We start from the raw sequence: 21089 nt of genomic DNA, 5'->3' as shown, positions 1-21089 counted from the left end.
ATTTGTGTACTTGAGAGGGAGCAAGAAAGAAGGAAGAAAGATAGAAAGAGAGCAGGAGAAACTGTCATTTGTGTAACATGCCCTAACAAAACAATGGCAGTATTTGTATTTTTGTGGTGCTGTAGCTGGGTGCCCTGCCCAGGGTCAGAGCTACATGATGAGCACTGCCCTGATGAGCTTGCAGCTGAGGTATGAAACAGAAGAATACATGCAGGGAACAAACAGATGGGGAAAGCAGGAGCTCACAAGAAGATAAATAACAGTAACTCTTTGAGTATTTACTGTGCATTGGTCCAGAAGGTTTCAAAGCCACCTGAAACCAATGCCAGCATCCCTCTCCTTTGGTTAAAATGATCTATGGAAGCCTGGGACTAAAACCATGTTCTTCTGGAGAGCCTGGAATGATATTCAATACCTAGAAGATTAGCTGATTTGTCTTCTCCTCCCAGTAGAGAGCCTAGTTGACCAGCTCTGTCCCAGGATTGCATTTCTTGTCCTGCTGTAGGACCACAGTGGCAATGGCCAGCCCCTTAGATGTATCCCAGACTCTTCTCCATTCCTCCAAGCTGTCTTGCTCCTGCAGTACAGGCGGTGTGAGAAAATCCCACCACCTCATCAGGCATGATCTACAGTGCAAGAAGAACACATAAAAGATGACTGTTCCCATTCATTTAATAATTTGGCCATCCAGATTGCCCTTCTTCAAAGAGAGTGATCATCAGTGCTTTTATGAGAGTCTTCACTAGAGTATAGCACATACTGAATAGTTCCTTTCCCACATGAACAACTGCAGTCTTAAATCAAATGATCTTTCCTTTTGTCTTTTTTTTTCTTTTTCTTCTGTTTTCCTTTTATTTAGGGAGTGAGTTTTCTGGGAGCCCATACAGCCATCCACAATATTCAACGTACAATGATTCCTGGAGGTTTCCCAATCCTGGACTCCTTGGTAAGTTACTGCCCCTCCCTTCAGGGTGCGTTGCTAGCTGTGGCTCATTCATAAGCTGGAGGCAATTATCCACCACCAGGGGCGCAGAATGCATGTCCTGGTGCGGTCCTACATCCCAGTGCTCTTCCCTGGTGAGTGGCTGCAGATCTTTGTTGGGGCATGATAATGCTCTTAGTTGCTCTTGCCAGCAGGAAGCCCCATGCCAAAACCTCTTGTCTTCCTGTTTCTGCTCCATAAAATCATTTGACAAACACAAGGCATTGTTGGAAGACTGGATGCCCATTTCTGGAGGGCAAGGAATCCTATTTGTACAAAACTAGTGGTGTTTTATTGGGACACCTGCTTCAAGAAGTTGCTGTGTCTGTTACAGTCAGATGTGAGCCCCAGCACTCTCTGCAATGTTATTTTCTTGCTGCCTCGAGCCCTTTCCCTTTCTCCCAGCCCTCATGTTGTGCATGCTCTTCAATTGTTCTTTCACCAAATCCAGCTTTTCTTCTGCAAGGGACTGTCGTGCCAGTGCAATCTCACTGACGTCTGCATGGGCTTTCATAAATGGTGGGGGGTAGGAGCCCTGTGGCTCATGCAGGATCATGGCCCTCATGTGAAGCATAAACATAATCCATTTTACACCACTGTCAAAAGCTGGCCCACTTTGACCTTGTACACATGTAGCATGCAGTAATTAGAATTTTTCCCTGCATAATTTGCATGGATGAGGTAAGTAAAATACCAATTAATTGTCATCTCTCAACACAGGAATAGCATGCCTTAGAGATTTCCAGATTTATGGATGACAGGGCTGTTATATGTGACCTCCAGCGGAGAAATAATTTTGAATTTTTGTCTTTTTTTTTTTTTTTTTTCATCCAGTTTCTTTGTTTTAAGTAATTGAGTCCCCATGTAATTGAGCCACCCAGGCTGTATTCATCATAGTTCTTGTCCTTAAACAAATCCTTCGGGAGCAATAGACAGCCTCTGCCTCTCATGCCATGGTGCTGGTATACTACTGCTATTTGCTGTGCCACATTTAAGGGTTTGTTAGTGCTTCCATCATAAATCAGAGAACAGATCTTCAGCTAATATAGATGGGCATAGCTGTACAAAGCCAGGGGAGACCCTGTGCTTAAACCCGTAGTTACCATGGCCACAGCCAGGAGTGCCTGCAAGACTTTGGTTTGGCTGCATGAAGGAAGCCGCTTTAGCCAGTAGAAGAGTGCATGCAGTTATTTCCTAGTTCCTGGTTTTGCAACTCCTTTGGAAGCAAATGAGATGCTTTAACCTACTGCTGAAGGGAGGCCTTGGAAGCCAGGTCTTGCATGTGCATGGCTTCTTTTTTTTTTTTTAATTTTCCTGCAAACCTGTGAATAAACCAGCAGGATTTTCAGAATAAGTGAAAACCCAACTCAAAGTCCTCCTTTCTACATAACAAGAGTGGCTTTTGGCAAGGCTCCTGGGTTGCAGACTTGTGCCTGCAAATTACCTGCAAGTGCAGGAGAGGATTTGCTTCTTTTTCCTTGTTTTCTTTTTGGATGATAAACTTCTGGGGGCAAATTCTTTCTCTTCTTTGAATATGTGGGGGGACCACAGCTGAAATGAGTGTGTACTCCTCACCTTAAAGTGAATGGACTGTAAGGCTCACATCTCAAACCAGTGAGCGTTTATACAGTATTTATTCAGTAGCATGCTGTGAACATGTGTTTAAAGGGGGCAAGGGCAAAAAGATTTGAATGCTACCATTTTCCTTCGGAAACTACAGATTTATTGAACCTGAAATGTTGCACAGCGTAAATACAATAATAATTTTTTGTTATCAAGAGTTGTTAAATCTATACTTTTAGATTCCTTGTTTTTATCCTATATGAAGCATTTCATTTTGATATTTTCAAAATTGTGTGTTTCAGTAAGTACACTATCAATCACTGCTATATCATGTTATGAATGCACTGTGGCACACTGAATGGGAATGATGAGACTGAAAGCTTTTGATACATTGGAAAGAAAAATAAATGGGAATATTTGTTCTGCAGCAAGTCCTCAGGAAGAACTTACTGCTCCTTTAGCATGATCACAAAACCAGAAGTGCTGGAGTTTCCTTTGGAGGAGGAATTCCCTTGTCTGGCCAGTGATGGTTTAAAATACCTGCTCCACTTTGCTTCTGTCATCAGTGTAGGTGTTGCTGAGCCGGTTAAGATCTGACATAATTTGTAGCTCTCTGTGGTGCTCAGGTAGTATCTGTCTATGGTCACAGTGTAAGAACTAAGAACTGTAGCAGTGAGGTCTTGACTGAGCTGAACCTTTGAGATTCCTTTTTTTTTTTTTTTTTTTTTTTTTTTTTTTTTTTTTTTTGTGTCAGAAGAGCACCAAAAGCAAAATGGTGTTAAGTTTGAAAATGCATTTACTGGGAGTCTACTGGACCTAACTGGAGCATGCAGCTCTTGTCTGTGCCAACATTGTGCTGGATGGCAAGGCCGGTGAGCAGGTGCTTCAAGAGACACTGCAACGTCCAGATGCAGCCATACAACCTAAGAATGTCCATGGTTGGCCATTGTCTGTAGGTCTCCTGTATCATCCAGAGAGCCCAGTTATCCATACTGTTCTGTTGTCCTTGGGAGCCTAATCTGGCACTCCATTCATGTGCCAAGATGCCCACTAAACTCAGTGGTAATTCAGGGCAAGTAAGAATCTGTTGCAGAGCCTTAAATGCCTGCTCCAAGTCTCCTTGCACACTCAGAAGGCTCTGTGTTACAAATCTGAGCACCTGCAGTAGAGAGGAGGTTAATTTAAGCTATATCCAGGATGCTTCCACTCTTCTCAGTATACGTGAGTACATTTACTAATTCTCTCCTGAGAGCAAGCTCTGGCAGTATCAGCCTCAAAGCAGAAACCTTGACAAAATTAATCAGGACTGGTACATGGACTGACACAGTTTGTTTTACTAAGTCCCTCTCCCTTCACCAAGATGAAATTGTAATACTCTAAGCACTTAACAGCACCTATGTTCAATTAATTCCCTGTTCTGGCAAGGAAGAATTGCACTGCAGCAATCACACCAGGCTCAAATCTGTGAAAGAGGAATTTAAAAGAGAGATGCAGTGATTTGCAAGTGCCAGCAAGAAAGGATACTGGGGTTGAAAAACGGTTTGGGGGGAGGAATAAGGAGAATATGAATAAAGAATGTTAAGAATAGCATAAAGACTTGGGTCATTAGTCCCTGGTCTTGTGTGAATGTGGAGCAGCAGTGAGAGGAGTGAGACAGTTTCTCCACTGTGAGGTAGGACTGTGCTCTGGGGAGGCTTGCATGAGGTACAGAGCAGCTGTATGGCCCACCAGAGAACCAGCTGCTTGCTGTTGGTTCCATGCCTGCTCTGTGCTTGCTGCAAAAGGAGCACCAGGCAGCCCACCCACATCTGCTCCAGCTAGCACATGAACTGATACAAGAGGGTGACCACGCACCTTTCTTTCTGGGGCAATCTGAAACACTGTGGTCTTTAGCTCTTGTGGAGGGGGAGAGAACCAATCTACAGTCCCCCAGAGTGGTCAAGAGAAGCAGGGGCAAAAGAAGAAATCCCTTCACTGCTGCAGCTTTGTGGCCTCTTCCCACCCTTCTGTCCTGCCATCAACCCCAGTAGTACCAATACCTAGCTCTTCAGCATGGACACAGCAAGCATTTGCAGCATGTCTTGACACGACTCGTCCATCCCTGACTGCAGCAGCAATGATGGCAATCCCTGGGTTTCTATCAGGCTGTGCAGGGAGGATGGATAATGCAAGAGCTGGCTGCTGGTGTCGCATCCATCTCAGTGGCTGTAGCCAGGTGTCCTCATGGAAGCAATAGGAAGAGGTGGAGAAAAAGGTGTCTTGTTTGTTTTTTTTTTTTCTCCACCGTGCTGTTAATGACCTGAAGCTGCTATAATACAGGGATGTGCACAAAGGCGTGCACACAAACATGCCGGGAAGCAAGCATGCGTGCACTGAGGGCTCAGTCCGTCACTGTCTGCAAGGCCTGGCAGGCATGCCGGTGTAGAGTCTGCTCAACAAGCACACGCTAAAAGTGGATAACAGGAAGGCAGTCTAATGAAGAAAAACGATTCAATTTCATGCTGGCTTGTTGCAATAACTTCTTTACCGTTCTCTCTCATTGCTTTCGACTTGATGCTGCTCACGGCAGGTTTTGCTTGATGTGCTGCTCCTTCTCCTGCATGGATGTGGTTCATGCGCCTTGTCTGGGAGGGCTTCCTCTCGGGGTTGCCTACAAAGTCATGGTGCTGGCACAGCCTCCTGTGAGGGGAGGGCTTAAAGCTGGTCAATTAGGATTATGTTCGGTTCTTCTGTGGGTTCCTGTGAAAGGATTAGAGAACAAGTAGGCACCAGAAATGACTGTGTCAAGAAATAAATTGATGATAATATGAATTAGAAAGGAAAAATGACAAAAGGATGGACAAGTCTATTCTGGATGGTAGTATGGTGACAGGGAGAAAGAGTGATTGCTTTGTGATGTTTTCATTTTTCACTTTAAATACAAGCTTTTTATTTCACTGCTGAAATGTAAACTGGAGAAATGAAACCCAGAAGAAGTGTAAGGCCTCTGGAAAGCATCAAAGACATATTGCTGCCATCCTTTGCTCCAGTCCTCCTGGTGCCCTTGCTCTGTGAACACAGCAGTTTCACCTGGGTCTCCAAGAGCCTAGCAGGTTTTTTTACGCTGAGATGCTGTAGCAGCAGAGACAACTCAGATGGAACTATTGGGGAACAGAAACATGCCTAAGCTGTCTTTGCTTTAGGACAGAGTGGACATCTCAGTCGCCTGATCTCTTTTGTGCCACTTTTGCTGTATTGCTTGACAGGGTAAAGGTGTCCTTTCTCCTGTTGTCATTTTGAACATCCCTCCCCCCAAATCAGTTAGACAGCAGGCAAGTTTCAAAGTTTGGTGAATGGCTGAGTTTGCAGCATTGAGCTGCAAAGGGCGACGAAGACGCTGAAGGGCCTAGAGGGAAAGATGTACGAGGAGTGGCTGAGGGCACTGGACCTGTTCAGCCTGGAAAAGAGGAGGCTGAGGGGGGCCTTCATCACGACCTACAGCCTCCTTTTGAAGGGGAGTGGAGAGGAAGGCACCGCTCTGTGTGACCAGTGATAGGACCCAAGGGAACGGTGTCAAGCTGCGACAGAGGACATTCAGGCTGTACATCAGGAAGAGGCTCTTCACCAAGAGGCTTCTTCACTGGAACAGGCTACCCAGAGAAGTGATCACTGCACCAAGCCTGCTGGAGTTTAAGGAGCATTTGGACTGTGCTCTTAGTCATATGGTCTGAGTTTTTGGGTAGACCTGTGTGGTGCCAGGAGTTGGACTTGATGATCCTTATGTGTCCCTTCCAACTCGGGATGTTCTATGAGTCAGCGATCCTATGAGCTTAGTTTGCTCTATCAAAACGGCATCATTTACCCAGAGGCTTCCATTTTGCTGGGATGTGTACAGCAATCTTGGATGGCTGCGAGAATGGCATTTACTGTTCTCGTGAAGTTGTCCAATATTATCCTCTGTGAAATACAATTCCCAAGGCTGGGATTTGTTACTCTAGTGTCAGTTACCTAGAAGACAAGAGTCCAGGCATGGACAGCAGTTGTGGTGCCCTTGCAGGTAATGCAAGGCTGTCAGCACAACACTTACATAAATGTAAATAGAATGTGTACTCTCTGAAGTGATCTGCCCTTGCCTCTCTTGGTTACTGCTTAAAATACTTAAATTTAGTTAACAAATCTAGATGTGATGAGTGCCTACCTACAAGTTCTGCAAATATCTTTGCAAATGTTTACCTTGGCCAGTTACTTCACTGGCCAAGTTCAGAGTATTGAATTCCTCTGATGCATGGTTAACATGTGACTACCCTTCTGGACAACTGAAGCCACAGCCCTGAAACTTGGTTTACCTTCTTTAAACTCATCCCTTTGCAGCAGGTTTGCATGATATGTTGGATGGTTGAAGCACTGAGGACAATGCTCCTCACAGATGTGGCAGGCCCCTGTGTACAAACTCTGCTGCTGCAGCACTGACTGTTGCAGAAGCCATGCTCCCATGCCCAAATCCTGTAGTTTCTGATCCATCGGGGTTGCAACAGAAAAGTATCATGTGCTTTGGTAGGACTCTGATCATGAGAAAGAAGTTTCTTTTTCATGGCTGTGCTGAGGATGTGCTATGCAATGGTACATATTAGCTGAGCTCCATTTTTTTGATGTATTGGCTTGTACCAGCTTGGAAATTGGCAGCATCAGGCTGGTGATAAAGCCTGAGCTAACTTCCTGACAATGTGCTCAGGAGGAAAGCAGAAGAAACAGGTGAGCTTGCATGTTAGTGGAATCCTGTTGGATCCAGCAATAGCAGTGTTTTGGGAAGTGTTTAAGCTGGTAGGGCTGTCTTACTCTTCCTGGGAAGCAGCACTTATTTTGCTGGCCTTTCTCATTCCATACCAGAGCTGCAAAGAGGAAAGAGCTGAGTTTTGGAGCCTGAGCACCTCAGACAGGTCATGTTGGGCAGAAAGTGAAGAAAGCCCTGTGTGTTGCAATTATAGCACCATCCTGAGCTGATAGTTAACACTAAAGGTCCACGGGCTTCCTCTTAGAAGAGGTGATGTGATTCTAGCTCTGTTCTTGGGCTTTTGAACGAGTCATGCCTTTTTGAGGTAGACAGCAAAGCCAAAAGCACGCCTGACTTCAGACGGAGGCTATGGAAGAGGAGGGGAAGCCAAAAAATACTCCATTGCCCCAGTGCAGAGGCTTCTTGGCAGAGCGTGCAGAGGAGAGGAAGCAAGACAAAGACTCAAGGTGTGCAGTTGAATTCTCCTTCGTACTACCTCCACAACCTCTGGTGGCCCCATGGTCCTCCATGCCCACTGCTCAGATGTTATCTCACATGGAGGGTGTTAATCTCAAATGCAAATGATGTGTTGTGGCTGTGGAGGTGGTATGGATGGAGCAGTGGCACGCTGGGCCTATATAAGGTCTTTGGCAGCCTGTGGACCTGCCAGAGCAGAATTTGTGAATCTGTGATGGGAAGCAAAGGACAGAAGATGCATCTTCGACATCACTTCCACTGTTGCTTTGCTGAATTGTCCACACACCCACCTGAGGACTAGTGTTGTCACCATCTCCTGGAAGTGTCAGCTCCTCCACGTTGCTGAAGCTGCAGAAGTTACTATGACTGTGAAAAGCCACATGCCTGGGCGTGGAGAGCCTCCTTGCGATGCCTGTGAGGCTGTTGCTCATGTCCCAGGCAGAGCACAGGCGGGTTGTTCGGGATCAACTCACAGCTTTCTGGATGGGGTAGGGTGCTCTTTGAACCTGATACTACAGCCCATCCTGCTCCAGAGCAGATCCCTGTGTTGGCTTTTTATTGCTCGTCCAAGCCTTTCTGGGGGGTTTTGGACACAAGAGTCCAGGTGTGAATCCTTCCACGGGGTTTCTTCCACACTGTGGCCTGCCTTACATTTCCTGAATGTGAAACTCTGCTGGTGACTTGGAGACTGAACTGACAGCACTAGGAAATATTTTTTGTTTTACTCTTCTTACACCACATCAGAGCTGGTTTCCTCTCCAGTGTACATGGAACTGATTTAATACTTTGTATTGTCTAGACAAATTTGTGTATGTCTAGATACAAGTGAAGTCTAACACTCTTCCTTATTTCAGCAGTCAATCCAGATTCAGTGATCACCCAGCCTACTGCTTAGCACTGCAGGGCAGAAAAGTCATCATCAATATTTTTCAGGCCTTGTCATGCTAGATGAGTGTATCAGCACTTATCAATCTGCATAGTTCACTCAGATGTGTAATACATGTACTGAATGAAAAAAATAAAATGTATCTTTATTTGATCAGCTTGTGAGTGAAGTGCCTGTTTCAGAAGCTGTCATATAGAGCACTTGATACTTCTTCAGATAAGATGTTATTCACTGTAGGTAGTTGTAACATAATTTCTGAGTTCAAACTCACTTTCACTGAATTCAATTTCACTACTAAGTGATATTTTCTGAGACAATTTCTCCCTTCAGCAAATTTGTTAGATGACAAAGGGCTTTCTCTGGCCAGACGGAGGCCAATGTAGTGTGGCCATCACAGAAGCAGATCCAGTAGCACAAATTTCACTGTTCGTTCTGTATCTTCAACATCATTGCCAGAGCTAAGCAAAAGCCAGGGGTTTATTCCTTGAAAGAAGTATCTTGAGAAACAGGGAAAATATTTTTGAGTCCAGTAAAATATGTTGAATACTTTGGGTTCAAACTCTGCATTCTTCTAAAAGGACAGAAAAATAAACACACACACACAAAAAAAAAACAAACAACAACACCAGAGAAGTCAGAGTCCTGTAATGTTTTAGTAGCTGGAACAGTTCAACCTTCTACTCTAACAAGTAATCCACTTTTTGCAATGTAAATGAAATTAATGTTTTAGGTGGAGTAAGGGAACCAGATATCTGGTTCTGCTAGCCAGCAGAAATGCAAAGCAGCTCCAGCAATGTTCTCATGCAGAATTTGTGACTGTGAATTTTATTTTAATCACCTGGCCTTTACTCCTCTGAGTCTGAACTCAAGCTGGAGAGCTATCTGCTGTCTGTGCTGGCACGGTGCAAGCTGGCACCATTCCACGTTTGTCTTCTTCACAGTGGTCTCTTCTCTTCCAGGCTCTCCATACTACTACAGCGCTGCAGCCCGTGGAGCCGCCCCACCTGCAGCGGCTGCTGCCTATGACCGCCACTGACCCTGGAGCCCGGAGCCCAAACACTTACAAAAATATACTGCCTGGGACAACTGCATTGAGTCACCTTGCCACAACCATGCAAGTCACCCTGCAAGGGAAGGAGAAAGTATCTAGTAGGAACAAGCTAATTGAAATTTTACTCTTTAGACTTGGTGAACTTAATATTGTTGTTTTCTTAATTCTGGAGGTGTTATCTGGGTCTCAAACAAAATGAAGAAACAGGAGGATATGGTTCTCCTGACACTTTATGTGGTCATAAAAATGCAGTAGTTTCATGTCTTTTGCAGCCGGCTGGCTACTGCTTTAATTGCCTGTGGGTGCCACGGCTGTATCTGGGGATAAGGAAGAGGCTTGAGCCTCCCTGCTTGGGGTGGCTTCCTCTTACTGCACACTGAAACAGGCTGTGAGACTCAACGCAATTTTTATTTTATTTTATTTTATTTTTAATTTTTGTTGCAAAGAAAGATCAGTCTGCTCAATTTTACACAAGCAGCACTGTAAATATTTGCTTGTTTGTATTACTATGAGTGACTTAGCATAAGCAGCAACATTGTACAAATATGAACTCAAAATACATCTGAAAATGTGTTTTGAAACTGGTGCACTGATTCAAAGAATTCAGTAAGCTTTAAGCAACTTTGAACCAGGTTAACACTCATTGTGGCTGTATTTCAGGCTGATATTACTTCTGTGTACAGCATCCTTTCTGACAGTGGTGTATGATCATGCTATATGCTGGTATCAAACCCATGGGCAACAGAAAGACATGGGCAATTTTGTGACAGTTTATTGCTTAAAATTCATTTAAATCATTTGTCATCATAACGAGCACTGAAACAAATTATCTGGTTTCAAGTTAAACAGCATCCAAGAAGGAATCATAGTTGACACCTTTTGTACATCTCAATAGGTTGTATGCTAAAATCCAATTATGAACACTTTGAGAGGAAGGGGTAAAATAATTTTTGTGAAATGTACATGCGTAACAGGGTATATTGTGCACAAGGGTAGCCACATGTGCGCCCTGAAGCTAACTGGTGAGGGGGGCACTCATTTTGGGGGGTCTGTACATTTGAGTGAAGGCATCTCTCAAGTCATTCTAATAACATGGAGGAGAGCAATTTCAAATTCAAGCCACTGCAGTCCAGACTGGTGTCATGGAGAATTTTGCCCTGTTAATTCTGTGTTTCTCCCCCTCCTGCTCAAAGTGGGAGCACTAATGGTGACATTTTGTTCAATGTTCACTGTTTCCTGGGGCTAATGAAGAAAGCAGCTTACAGTTGATCTGGTAAGCAACAACTCCGATCACTGCCGTTCCCAGGGAACTGAGAAAAATGCTGATTTCTTCCTGCACTGTCCCCCTGCACCAGTCCCAGGTGCAGCTAACTTTAGTCATGTATTGGTAGAACGTATGTGCCCAGCCCCTTCTGAAAGCAGTGGGAAAACTCCCTGGCCCTGCTGAGATGAAGATTTGACTGTAGCCTCTGGCAGTGTGAAGCTCCCAGAGGAGCTCCATGCTTATTTACACGGATCCGCACAGGCACTGCGAAGGGATCTTGCTGGTGTGTGCCTGTGTGTTTCCCAAAGTTGAAAAGGGGTTGTTGGTGTTGAACCTGAAATACAGTCCCATATACAATCAAGTAAAAACATTTGCTTCTAGTTTTACAAGTATTTCTTTGAAATGGCAACTACTGAGTTAATATTTCTCCCTTTCCTTACTTCCTCCCCCCTACGCTGCACCTCATCTCTTCTGCTGCACGTCTGGTATCTTGACCTTAATGGCCACTGATCCATTCAGAAAGAATCTCTGTGTGCTCTCCCAGTTTTGGTGGCATGTTTTATGTGTTCTCATGCTACAAAAATGCAGCCACCACATTCAAGTTTCCAGGTGAGATGTGTTCAGATCCTCAAAAGCCATGAATGGTACCATTGGTCCCATTGGCTTAAATGTTTCCATCTAATCCAGAATTAAGTTCTGTGAGCATGTGAAAAACTTTCCCATACAAAAAAACCTCCTTTTTATTTTTCAACAGTTAATAGCTGATACACACACACACACACACATACACACACATCTTCAAGAAAAATAAAAGCATGGGCAAATCATCTATATAGAAACCTTCTGAAGATTTGCTTTGTGTCACCCTTTCTAAGCCATCATGACATGCTGTGTTTTGCACCCTGGTGGTAAAGCTGCAAAGGGAGTTTCTGTTCTTGGATAGTGCTTGTGTGGGAGTCTTCACACTTGTTCTTGACTGAGGTGTGCACATTGTGTGCAGGGGCACATACTGAATGCACCTGCCTTTCCTGTAATCTTGGGAAGTGAAAAGGCTATCTGACAATAGCTGAAGAGAAAAGAAGTGAACATTTGACAGCATGACATGAAGGTGTGGGTTATGGTTCCAGAACAGAGGTGGGGATGAGATATAAGAGCTACAGACACCACCTGGTCAGTGATTAAGCTAGTCTTAAAGCTACTGTTTATGTCTTTCACGTGAGGGAAGAGCATTTTTTTTTTTTTCTTCTCACTAGTGGCATGGCTTGTATGACTTAAACTCATTTTAACATTCAGAAGACTAAACATGAGACTTCAGCAGGTGTTACTATGCTCAGGACAGAGACTCTTTTAGTTAGGGTAGGGACTTACAAGAGGCACAGTAGGTATATTTCATCCTAAGGATATATGCATGCCCGTGGATGAAATGACCTAGATGCTTAGGCTCAGACCTGGTTTGCCTTAATGCTTTCATCAAGATCCCCTAAGGATTGGCCCTTGTCCAGAGTCATTCTGCAGTGCATGCTGGTGGGCTCTATCCAGCGAGCCAGCGTGGGGGTGAAGGGCACACACGGTGCAGGTTCACAGGCCATGTACATGTCCCCTCCCCGCCTGTGTGCCCCTGGTTGCAGCTGCAGAGGTGAAACTACACCCACCCTTGCACACACACAGCTGAGATCTGTGTCTGGCCCACCTTCCCAAAACATTGCTGAGGCTCCCTGGCAAATGTGGCCCACCTCTGTCTGCTAGGATTGTTTCTCTGCAAGAAAGACAAATAGGATTTAGCCCAATAAGTATGCATACTGTACTTCTAGAAAAGACACTTCTTGTCAGTATTTTCTGTTTCTAGGAATATTATGCCTGATATTTACAAACTCCTTTCTTCAGGAGGTCTTGACTTTCTGTCCATAGTCTTCATCATTGGAAATCTTATTCCTTGGAGAATGTCTTTCACACTCATGACTAGCAGAAAATGGTCTTCCGAGGATGACGGAAAGTTGCCTTCTGCAGCTCTTTTCCTTTGTGACCCTGGCAAGACTGGAGGAATGCTGCCCGTCTCACTGGTGCACTGCATCCCCTCACTCACCCTACCAGTCCCCCAGGGATGTTTGGGTTTCATTCAGCGCCACAGACTGCTAGACCTTCCTGTGATGTAGCACTGCTTCACGGGGCTCAGCTTGGGTCAATGGGGAGCAGATCAACAACGCTCAAACCCAAGGCAGAGGTGTGTGCACCTGTGCTGTTTGCAGCACAAATGACCCAAGCACTGCTGGGGATGTATGTCATCTCTAGCAGACGTATGCTCTGTAAAAAGACTGGCTGAAGAGACTGTTACAAAACTCTCAGTGTGTAGGCTCTTTTTTTAATGTGCTGGCTGCAGTGGAGGCTGCTGAGTGAAGTGGAACCTGTAAGCAAGTGAGCATTTGGTGTTGCAAAAAGGGAAGAAAACACGGTGAATGCTGATATTAATCTGCTGAGGCTGTTTCAGGCTTTCCAGAACAGTTTTGGGGGTCATTGACACCCATCCAAAAGCACTGGGGCTATGGGCATGTTAGGCCCTGTTTATGTTTCACTCAGGCAGAATGCCCTGTAGCACCATGTATCAGTACCAGCCTCTTGCAGAGATCAGCCCCATAAAGCGTCTTTAGGCAGTTTCACCACTGAGTTGTTTAATGCAGCTAGATAGAGATTTTTTTTCAGTAGTGTGTGCTCCAGCAATAAATTTATCAAGTACATTTCCCATACAGACAGGTCTAGAAATAAAGTCTGAGAGATGGAGAGAGAGAAAATGCTGATGTAAAACTAAATCAACAGAGTCCATGAGCTAGTGTTACATGAACTGACTTGTTGAGGAAACTTTTAATCAAATACTATAAGAGTGTGACCATAAGGAAAACACAAAATGTTGTGGGCATTGAATTAGCTTAGCATCGATGTGCAAAGTTTCAGCTAGAGAGGCATTATTGTAAGATGGCTCCCACCGACTGCAGAGCTAAGCATGTCTCAGGACCAGATCCTTAGACTGAAGACTTTGATATCTATTAAATCAGAAGGCCAGAGAGTAAGTTTATTCAGAGATGCAGAGATGTCAAAGTAAAGCTTTGATTTGTGCTGGGACTGCAGGCTCCAGAAGCAGAGCCCAGGTGTTGTAAGCCTTTGTGAAGGAGATAGCAAAGGAAGAAGCAGCACCAGGAGAAAAAAAAGAAAAAAGAGAGGAAAGAGACTAACTGAAAAGTGTTTTTTGGAAGAAAAGTGAAATTGAACAGAAAACTGATGGGGCATTTGTGATCCTTCCACTGTCCTTCTGCGGCTGAATTCTCTCGCTGATGCAGGGTACAATGGCTGTGTGTTGTGGAGAGCAGAGAGACGATGGGTTCACTCACTTCACGGGGTACTGGCAACCACTAGCTGTGCACAAGTGTTCTGCCATACCCCTTCTTGACTGATGGGATTACATTCCTTTTTTCATTTTCTTTAATTTCTCTCTTCTACAAGTCCTTGAGCATGAAGAAGAATGGAAGCCATGTTATAATGTTGCTTATTGCCAAGCACAAATATCAACAGCTCCAAAGCATTATGGCACATAGACCAGTGTGTGGCTGGCAGCTGGAGCAGCTGCACAGCTTCAGTTAAGTGTCCTCACTGGTATTGTAATCTTTCCTGCATGGTGCGTGCCCATGTGTGTCACTAGGACACCTGAGGTCATGGTCCATGGCAGGAGCACAGTGTTAAGCCAACCCCCTTGTGACTCTGTCCCAGCAAATGCTGGGAAAACCTGCTTTTCCTTCTGAATTCACTGAGAGCTCTAGGGGGCCAGCAGCTCCTGGGTGCTGTACCCTGCAGTCTTGTGAAAAGTGGCAGCCCTGTGTGGGGCTGCCCACAGGCAGGCAGTGCCAGGCTGGGCTGCTTGCACTGACATGGGCCCTGAGCACACATCCCAAGTCACAGCCTAAGATCACTCTGCACTGAAGGCAGAGAGCAAAGCAGCAGCAAAAGGCTCAAGACTTTGGCTAGGGACCTGCTCTGCACTGCTGTGCCCCTCAGACAGAAACTCACTCTTATTCCAGACATGTTACAGCAGCATGAGAAATTGGAAACATTCAAAAGGATTAGAACCTGGTTAGTATTGCTTTTCTGGTGGAGCTAATAAGACTTGGTGAGCAAATACTGAGTGGAAAGCACCGTATACAGGTGCTTGGTGCCAGCATTGCTCATTTCAGCATTGCAGGTGACTTAGTTGTCAGCTGTAGCTGTGATCTCTGCTTACTAGTCCTGAGAAAGGACAAACTTAATTTAAAAGCTTCAGAGTAAGAGCCAGACTGCTTTGCATGATGCAATCTCAGCACTGTAGTGAGTGTGCGTGCCTGTGTGTAGAGATTTATGTGCACACCTGTGTGCATTTGTAGGCACGCTTGAATCTCCCAGTCTGTGGGGAATTGTTATGGGACAGACCTGAAGCCTGCTGGTAGCCTTTCCACTCAACTTGTGACCACGCTATTAAACTTGTGTGTCCAGAGTTTCCTACTCTGCCTTGTAAAGTGAGACAGAAAATGACCAGTGGGCATTTAGATCTTTCTTTTGCTTCATTCAGCCTTGTATTGCAAAAAAACTGTCCTGGTTTTTCACTTTCTAGTGGCCTTTGTACATTCTGAAATTACAGAAACTCATTTCATTGCAAATGGGATTTATTTCCAAAAATAAAAAAAAAAAAGAAAAGAAAAGAAAAGAAAAAAGAACAGACTTTTTTTTTTTTTCTTTTTTCTTTTTCTTTTTGTTCTTTCTTTCTTTCTTTTTACTTCTTGGAAACAAACTACTTTCTATTAGGAACTTCTAGCAACAAAGAAATACATATCTATTGTATCCACCAAAGTCTGCAATGCCTGCATTGAAGCTTAATTCTTATAAGAGAGGGGAAAAAAGAGAGGGAGAGAAAAAAAGCCTCCTTTCCTTGAAAAATACATACAAGCAGAAAAAAAAAAAAAACAAAAAACAACAAACTTTCAAGAAAACTCATAAAAATAACTGTTGAATTGCCTTTGAAAGTAGGGGATAACATCTGTTGCAAAACAGATGAAAAATTGCTTCTTAAAATGTGTATGTTTTGTATTCTTTTTTTCTAGTAGGAAAAGAACAGACTTGAAATTTTGGTGTTTTTTCCTTAGTGCTGTGTGTTGCTTTTGTGTGTTATAATATTTGAATGTAATTACAGCAGTGCCAATTTGCCAAAGATGTTGAACATTATTTTGGGGTTTTTGTTTTGCATTTTATTTTGGGGAGCAAAATGGGAGGTGGGTTGGGGAGTGGGGGTGCTAAGGTGTGGTTCATAGGGGATGGGCCTTTTGAATTTTTTTTGATCCTTTTTTTTCTCAATTCTTTTTCTTGTCAAAACTGAAATTTGTGATTTTATTCTAAGTTAAATGGTTGACTGCAACACTTTTTATTTTTAGATTAGTTGACGAAACATGCAATAAGATTGGCGTAGTTCAATATCTGTGTGTCTTTTCATGAGAGTGACTGTTACTTGTGGACATTTGATTTATGTAACCTTTATGTGAGATAATTATTTGTAAATATCTACCATAATTTTATTGGTTCCTAAAATAAAAGTAATTTTTTTAAGTTCCAAAAGTCTACTTTTACTCTTGTTTTCACCTTGCATTCTGGGTCTCTTGCAAATAATACAATGTTGTTATATTTGGAATGTTTTTGGTTTTTTTTGTGTGTCTTTGTTGAAAAGATACCCATCATGCAGGGCCAGGTGGCTGTCAGGGGACCAGCCAGGACTGCTGATGCCAAGTGAATAAAGGAATACCACATGCTGTATGACATTGTGGTCTTCATTAAAATGTTGAGGAAGGAGGTTTTCCAAAATATTTCTTGCTCAAGGTGTGACTGGATAACAGAATCAGAGAATGGTTTGAGTTGGAAGCAACTTTAAAGTGCATTTAATTCCACTCCCACCCCCCCTGCTATGGGCAGGGACACTTCCCACTAAATCAGGTTTCTCAATGCCCTATCCAGCCTGGCCTTGAGCATTTCCAGGGATGGGGCATCCACAGCTCCTCTGGGTAGCCTTTGCTGGTGCCTCAACGTCCTCTGAGTAAATAATTTCTCCCTAATGGCTAATCTAAATCTACACTCTTTAGGAATCATGGAATCATAGAATATCTTGCATTGGAAAGGACCCACAATGATCCTCGAGTCCAAACCCTAGCTCCACACAGGACCACCCAAAACTCAAAACATTCACCTGAGAGCATTGTCCAAATACTTCTTAAAGTCTGGTAAACTTGGTGCCGTGACCACTTCCTTGGGAGAGTCTGTTCCAGTGCCTGACTACCCTTTCCTACCACCCAGCCTGATACTGCCCTGTCCCAGCTCCATGCTGTTCCCTCAGGTCCTGACCCTGCCCCTCCACTCCCCTCATGAGGGAGCTGCAGGCCACCACAAGACCTCCCCTCGGCCTGCTCTGCTTGGGGCTGAACAAACCCAGGGACCTCAGCTGCTCCTCATATGTCTTGCCCTCCAGACCCCTCACCACCTTTGTAGCCCTTGTTTGAACACTCTTTGTTTTATGTCTTTCTTGTATTGTAGCACCCAAAACTGCACAAAGTACTAGGGGTGAGACCACACTAATGCAGAGCTGAGCAGGACAATCCATTCCCTTGGCCAGCTAGCAGTGCTGTGCCTGAGGCACACAAGGATGCTGGCAGCCCCTTTGGCTGCCAAGCACACGCTGTTGACTGGTGTTCAATTTGCCATCAACCAGAACCCCCAAATCCCTTTCCAAGGGACTACTCTGCAGCCCCTTGTCCCCCAACCAGTACCTATATCCAAGTTTGCTCTATCCTACATGCAGAATCCGGCACTTGCTCTTGTTAAACTTCATGCAGTTGGTGATTGCCCAGCCCTCTAATGTGTCCACATCTCTCTGCAAGGCCTCTCCACGTTCAAAGGAATCAACAGCTTCTCCTAATTTAGTATCTTTAGCAAACATACTCAGTATGCATTTAACTCCTATGTCCAGATCATTTAGAAATATGTTAAGAAGAACTGGCCCTAAAACTGAGCCCTGGGGAATCCCACTAGTGACCAGCTGCCAGCCTGTTGTAACCCCATTAACTTCCAACTTTTTCAGGCTGACCAGTTTAGAGCTTTTACCTCTTGTCCTATCACTATACTCCCTGAGAAATCATGTTACCCCATATTCCCTGTAGGCCCCCATTAAGCTGCTATAACATCTTCCCAGAGCCTTCTCTCCAGGATGAACAATGACATCTCTCTGACATTTTTCATAGGATAGGTACACCAGCCCTCTGATCATCCTTGTGGCCTCCTCTGGACCCACCCTAACAGGTCCATGTCTTTCTTATGCTGGGGATCCTACCATAAGAGCTGAATGCAGGGCTCCAAGTTGGGTCTCACAAGAGCAGAGCAGAGAGGGAGATTCACCTTCCTTAACCTGCTGGCTGCACTGCTTTTGATGCGCCCTAGGATATGGTCAGCTTTCTGGGCTGCAAGTTCATGTTCAGTGTTAAATCCATCAACACTCCCAAGTCCTTCTCCACAGAGCTGCTCTCAATCCATTCTCTGCCCAGCCTGTATTTGTGCTTGGGATTGCCCCAGCCCAGATGCAGGACCTTACATTTGGCCTTGTTGAACTTCATGAGGTTCACACAGGCCCACCTCTCAGGCCTGCCCAGGTCCTTCTGTATGGCATCCTTTCCCTCCAGCATGTTAACAGCACCACACAGCTTGGTGTTGACTGCAAAGCTGCTGAGGGTATACTCAATCCCACTGCCCAAATCATTGACAAAGATGTTAAATAGTATCAGTCCCAATACAGCCTCCTGATGAACACCAAGACTCACTGTTCTCTACCTGTGCATCTGGCTATTGACCACAACTCTTTGAGTATGACCGTCTGACCAATTCCTTATCCAACAAGTGGTGCACCTGTCAAATCCATGTCTCTCCAAGTTAGAGACAAAGTTATCATGCAGGCAGTCTCAAATGCTTCGCACAAGTCCAGGTAATTGATGTCAATTACTTTGCTCTTTCCCTCTCCACCAATGCTCTAACCCCTTTTTAGTAGCCCATCAAATTTGGCAGGCGCAGTTTACCCCTATTGAAGCCATGCTGGCTGTCATCCATCATCTCCTTATTCTCCATGTGCCCTAGCACAGTTTCTAGGGGGATCTGCACCATGATCTTGCTGGGCACAAATTTGACACTGACTGGCCTGTAGGTTCCAGGTTCTTCTTTTTTTCCCCCTTTTTGAAGAAAAAACCAAACCAAACCAAAACAAAACAAAAAAAACTTTTAAAAAATAGGGGTTATGTTCCCCTCTTCCAGTCAGTGGATCCTCACCCAACTGCCACAACTTCTCAACCATGAAGGACGTGGCTTAGCAACTTCATCTGCCAGTACAGGAACTGCAGATGCATATCATAAGGTTCCATGGACTTGTGTGCCTCCAGGTTCCGTAGATGGCCTTCATCCTGATCTCCTCCTATAGTGGGTGTTTCTTAATTCTCCCAGTCCCTGCTTTTGCATTCTACTACTTGGGATATGTGTCTGGAGTTCTTGTTGGTGAAGACTGAGACAAAAAAGTCATCGAGTACCCCAGCTGTTTCCATATCCTGGGTAACCAGGTCTCCCATTTCTTTTCAGAGAATGCCCACATTTTCTCTCACCTTCCTTTTATTATTGATGTCTTTATAGAAGCCCTTCTTTTTGCCATCGATGTCCCTGGCCAGGTTCAATTGTATCTAGCTGTTCTCCAGGGTCAGCTCAGCTCATCATAACAATAGATGCAATGCTGTTCTGTATCTATGTCACAGTAGCATACATTTCAGTATTAGTCATATTTAAGAAACAAAACTCACAGAACTTACCACAATTCAGCAAAAAACTGTAGATAAATAAAAGAAATTGACAGTCTAATTGCAGATGTCAGAGAGGGGCAGAATTTAATCAACCCATAGCTTGGAACCAGTATTTACTAAGCCCTCAGCAGCCTCTGCTTTTGGGATGCAACTGGATTCTCTGCTTCATCAGCCTAGAGCATCAAGTCCATCCAGAAACAGTCCAAACTGGTCTTGAACTCCAGAGCAAATCATGTCTGCCTGCTCACACCATTATTTTCACAGCTCAGAAGGGCTGTGACTGCCCTCTCTGCCCTCAGGGCCCTTTCCAGTGGTGATTAGCAATTCACCTGAGGGCAAAGGACTGCTTTCACGCACTAGCATTTCAAAGTGGAGCTGGTTTTCTTGCACTTGAGAATACAGTGTCATGCATCTGACTTGAGAAGTGCTCAAAAATCTGTTTTCTGGAATTTTCAGGTTCATGCAGCAGTGCTTATTCAGCCATATCACACACCCTGTTTGACTCTGTGAGTCCACCTTCACACCTCATGCCCCTCTCTTCCTGTCAGTCACCAGCTGTTCTACACGCATGGCTTACCTTGTAGCTCTGTGGAGAGCATGGCATTTGAGAACAACCCTTTACAGCAAGAGTCCTGTGCAAGCAATTGTCTCAGCTCCCAGTGTCAATGCCTGCATCACTGCTACAGGATGGCATTTACCATCATCCACCCCCCATCGAGACACAGGTGCCCCCAGCAAAGGTGACCCAGAGTTTCAGAAGGGGGCAGAAAATGCCTGTTTTCCTGTCTGAGACCTGGGATACTCTTGTGAGCAACATCTGCTGCTGGTGGCCTCCCAGGAAGAAAACCACCTGCTGCATCAAACCTCACCACTTACCTTCCAGCCATCAGACCCCTTCCAGACCCCAGGACTGATCTTGTGCTGAAAGATCTCCCTAAATGGATTCCCTGCAGCAGGGTATGTTTACGACCGGTAGTGCCACTACCAGCATTACAGAAAGAGAGCAGAGAGGTGGATGAACGCAACCACCTTCCCCTCCAAGAGAGAGGTGAGAGCCAATGCCCAGGCAGCCTTCAGGGAGGGTCACAGTGCAGCAGCAAAGAGAGTTTGCAGAATAGTCAGATAGTGACAGCAAGAAGTGCCTTGTTATTGTCCATTCCCTACAGAGAGATGTTGGTTGCAGGGATTGCTGTTACTCACTTTGTTTTTCAGGCTTTTTATATTTTTGCTC

The 21089-nt window shown here is 44.7% G+C and overlaps 1 protein-coding gene across 8 annotated transcripts in view; it reads left to right on the top strand.

Moving 5' to 3' along the window:
• Positions 1–9694, top strand: part of PAX5 (paired box 5) — a gene marked incomplete at both ends in the record, with an annotated part of 137886 nt that extends 128192 nt beyond the window's left edge. For 5 of the 8 annotated variants that reach the window (XM_084304934.1, XM_084304931.1, XM_084304929.1 and 2 more), the window contains 2 exons: positions 860–946; positions 9618–9694. In XM_084304934.1, coding sequence (XP_084161060.1) covers positions 860–946; positions 9618–9694 — 164 coding nt within the window. The remainder of the gene's footprint in view (positions 1–859; positions 947–9617) is intronic. The other 3 variants (XM_084304933.1, XM_084304932.1, XM_084304928.1) reach the window with 1 other exon arrangement.
• Between the last annotated feature and the right edge of the window lie 11395 nt (positions 9695–21089).

The sequence above is a fragment of the Netta rufina genome (genome assembly GCF_964035555.1).
Source record: "Netta rufina genome assembly, chromosome: Z".
NCBI lineage: Eukaryota > Metazoa > Chordata > Aves > Anseriformes > Anatidae > Netta > Netta rufina.
This window is presented reverse-complemented; position numbering and strand designations above follow the sequence as displayed.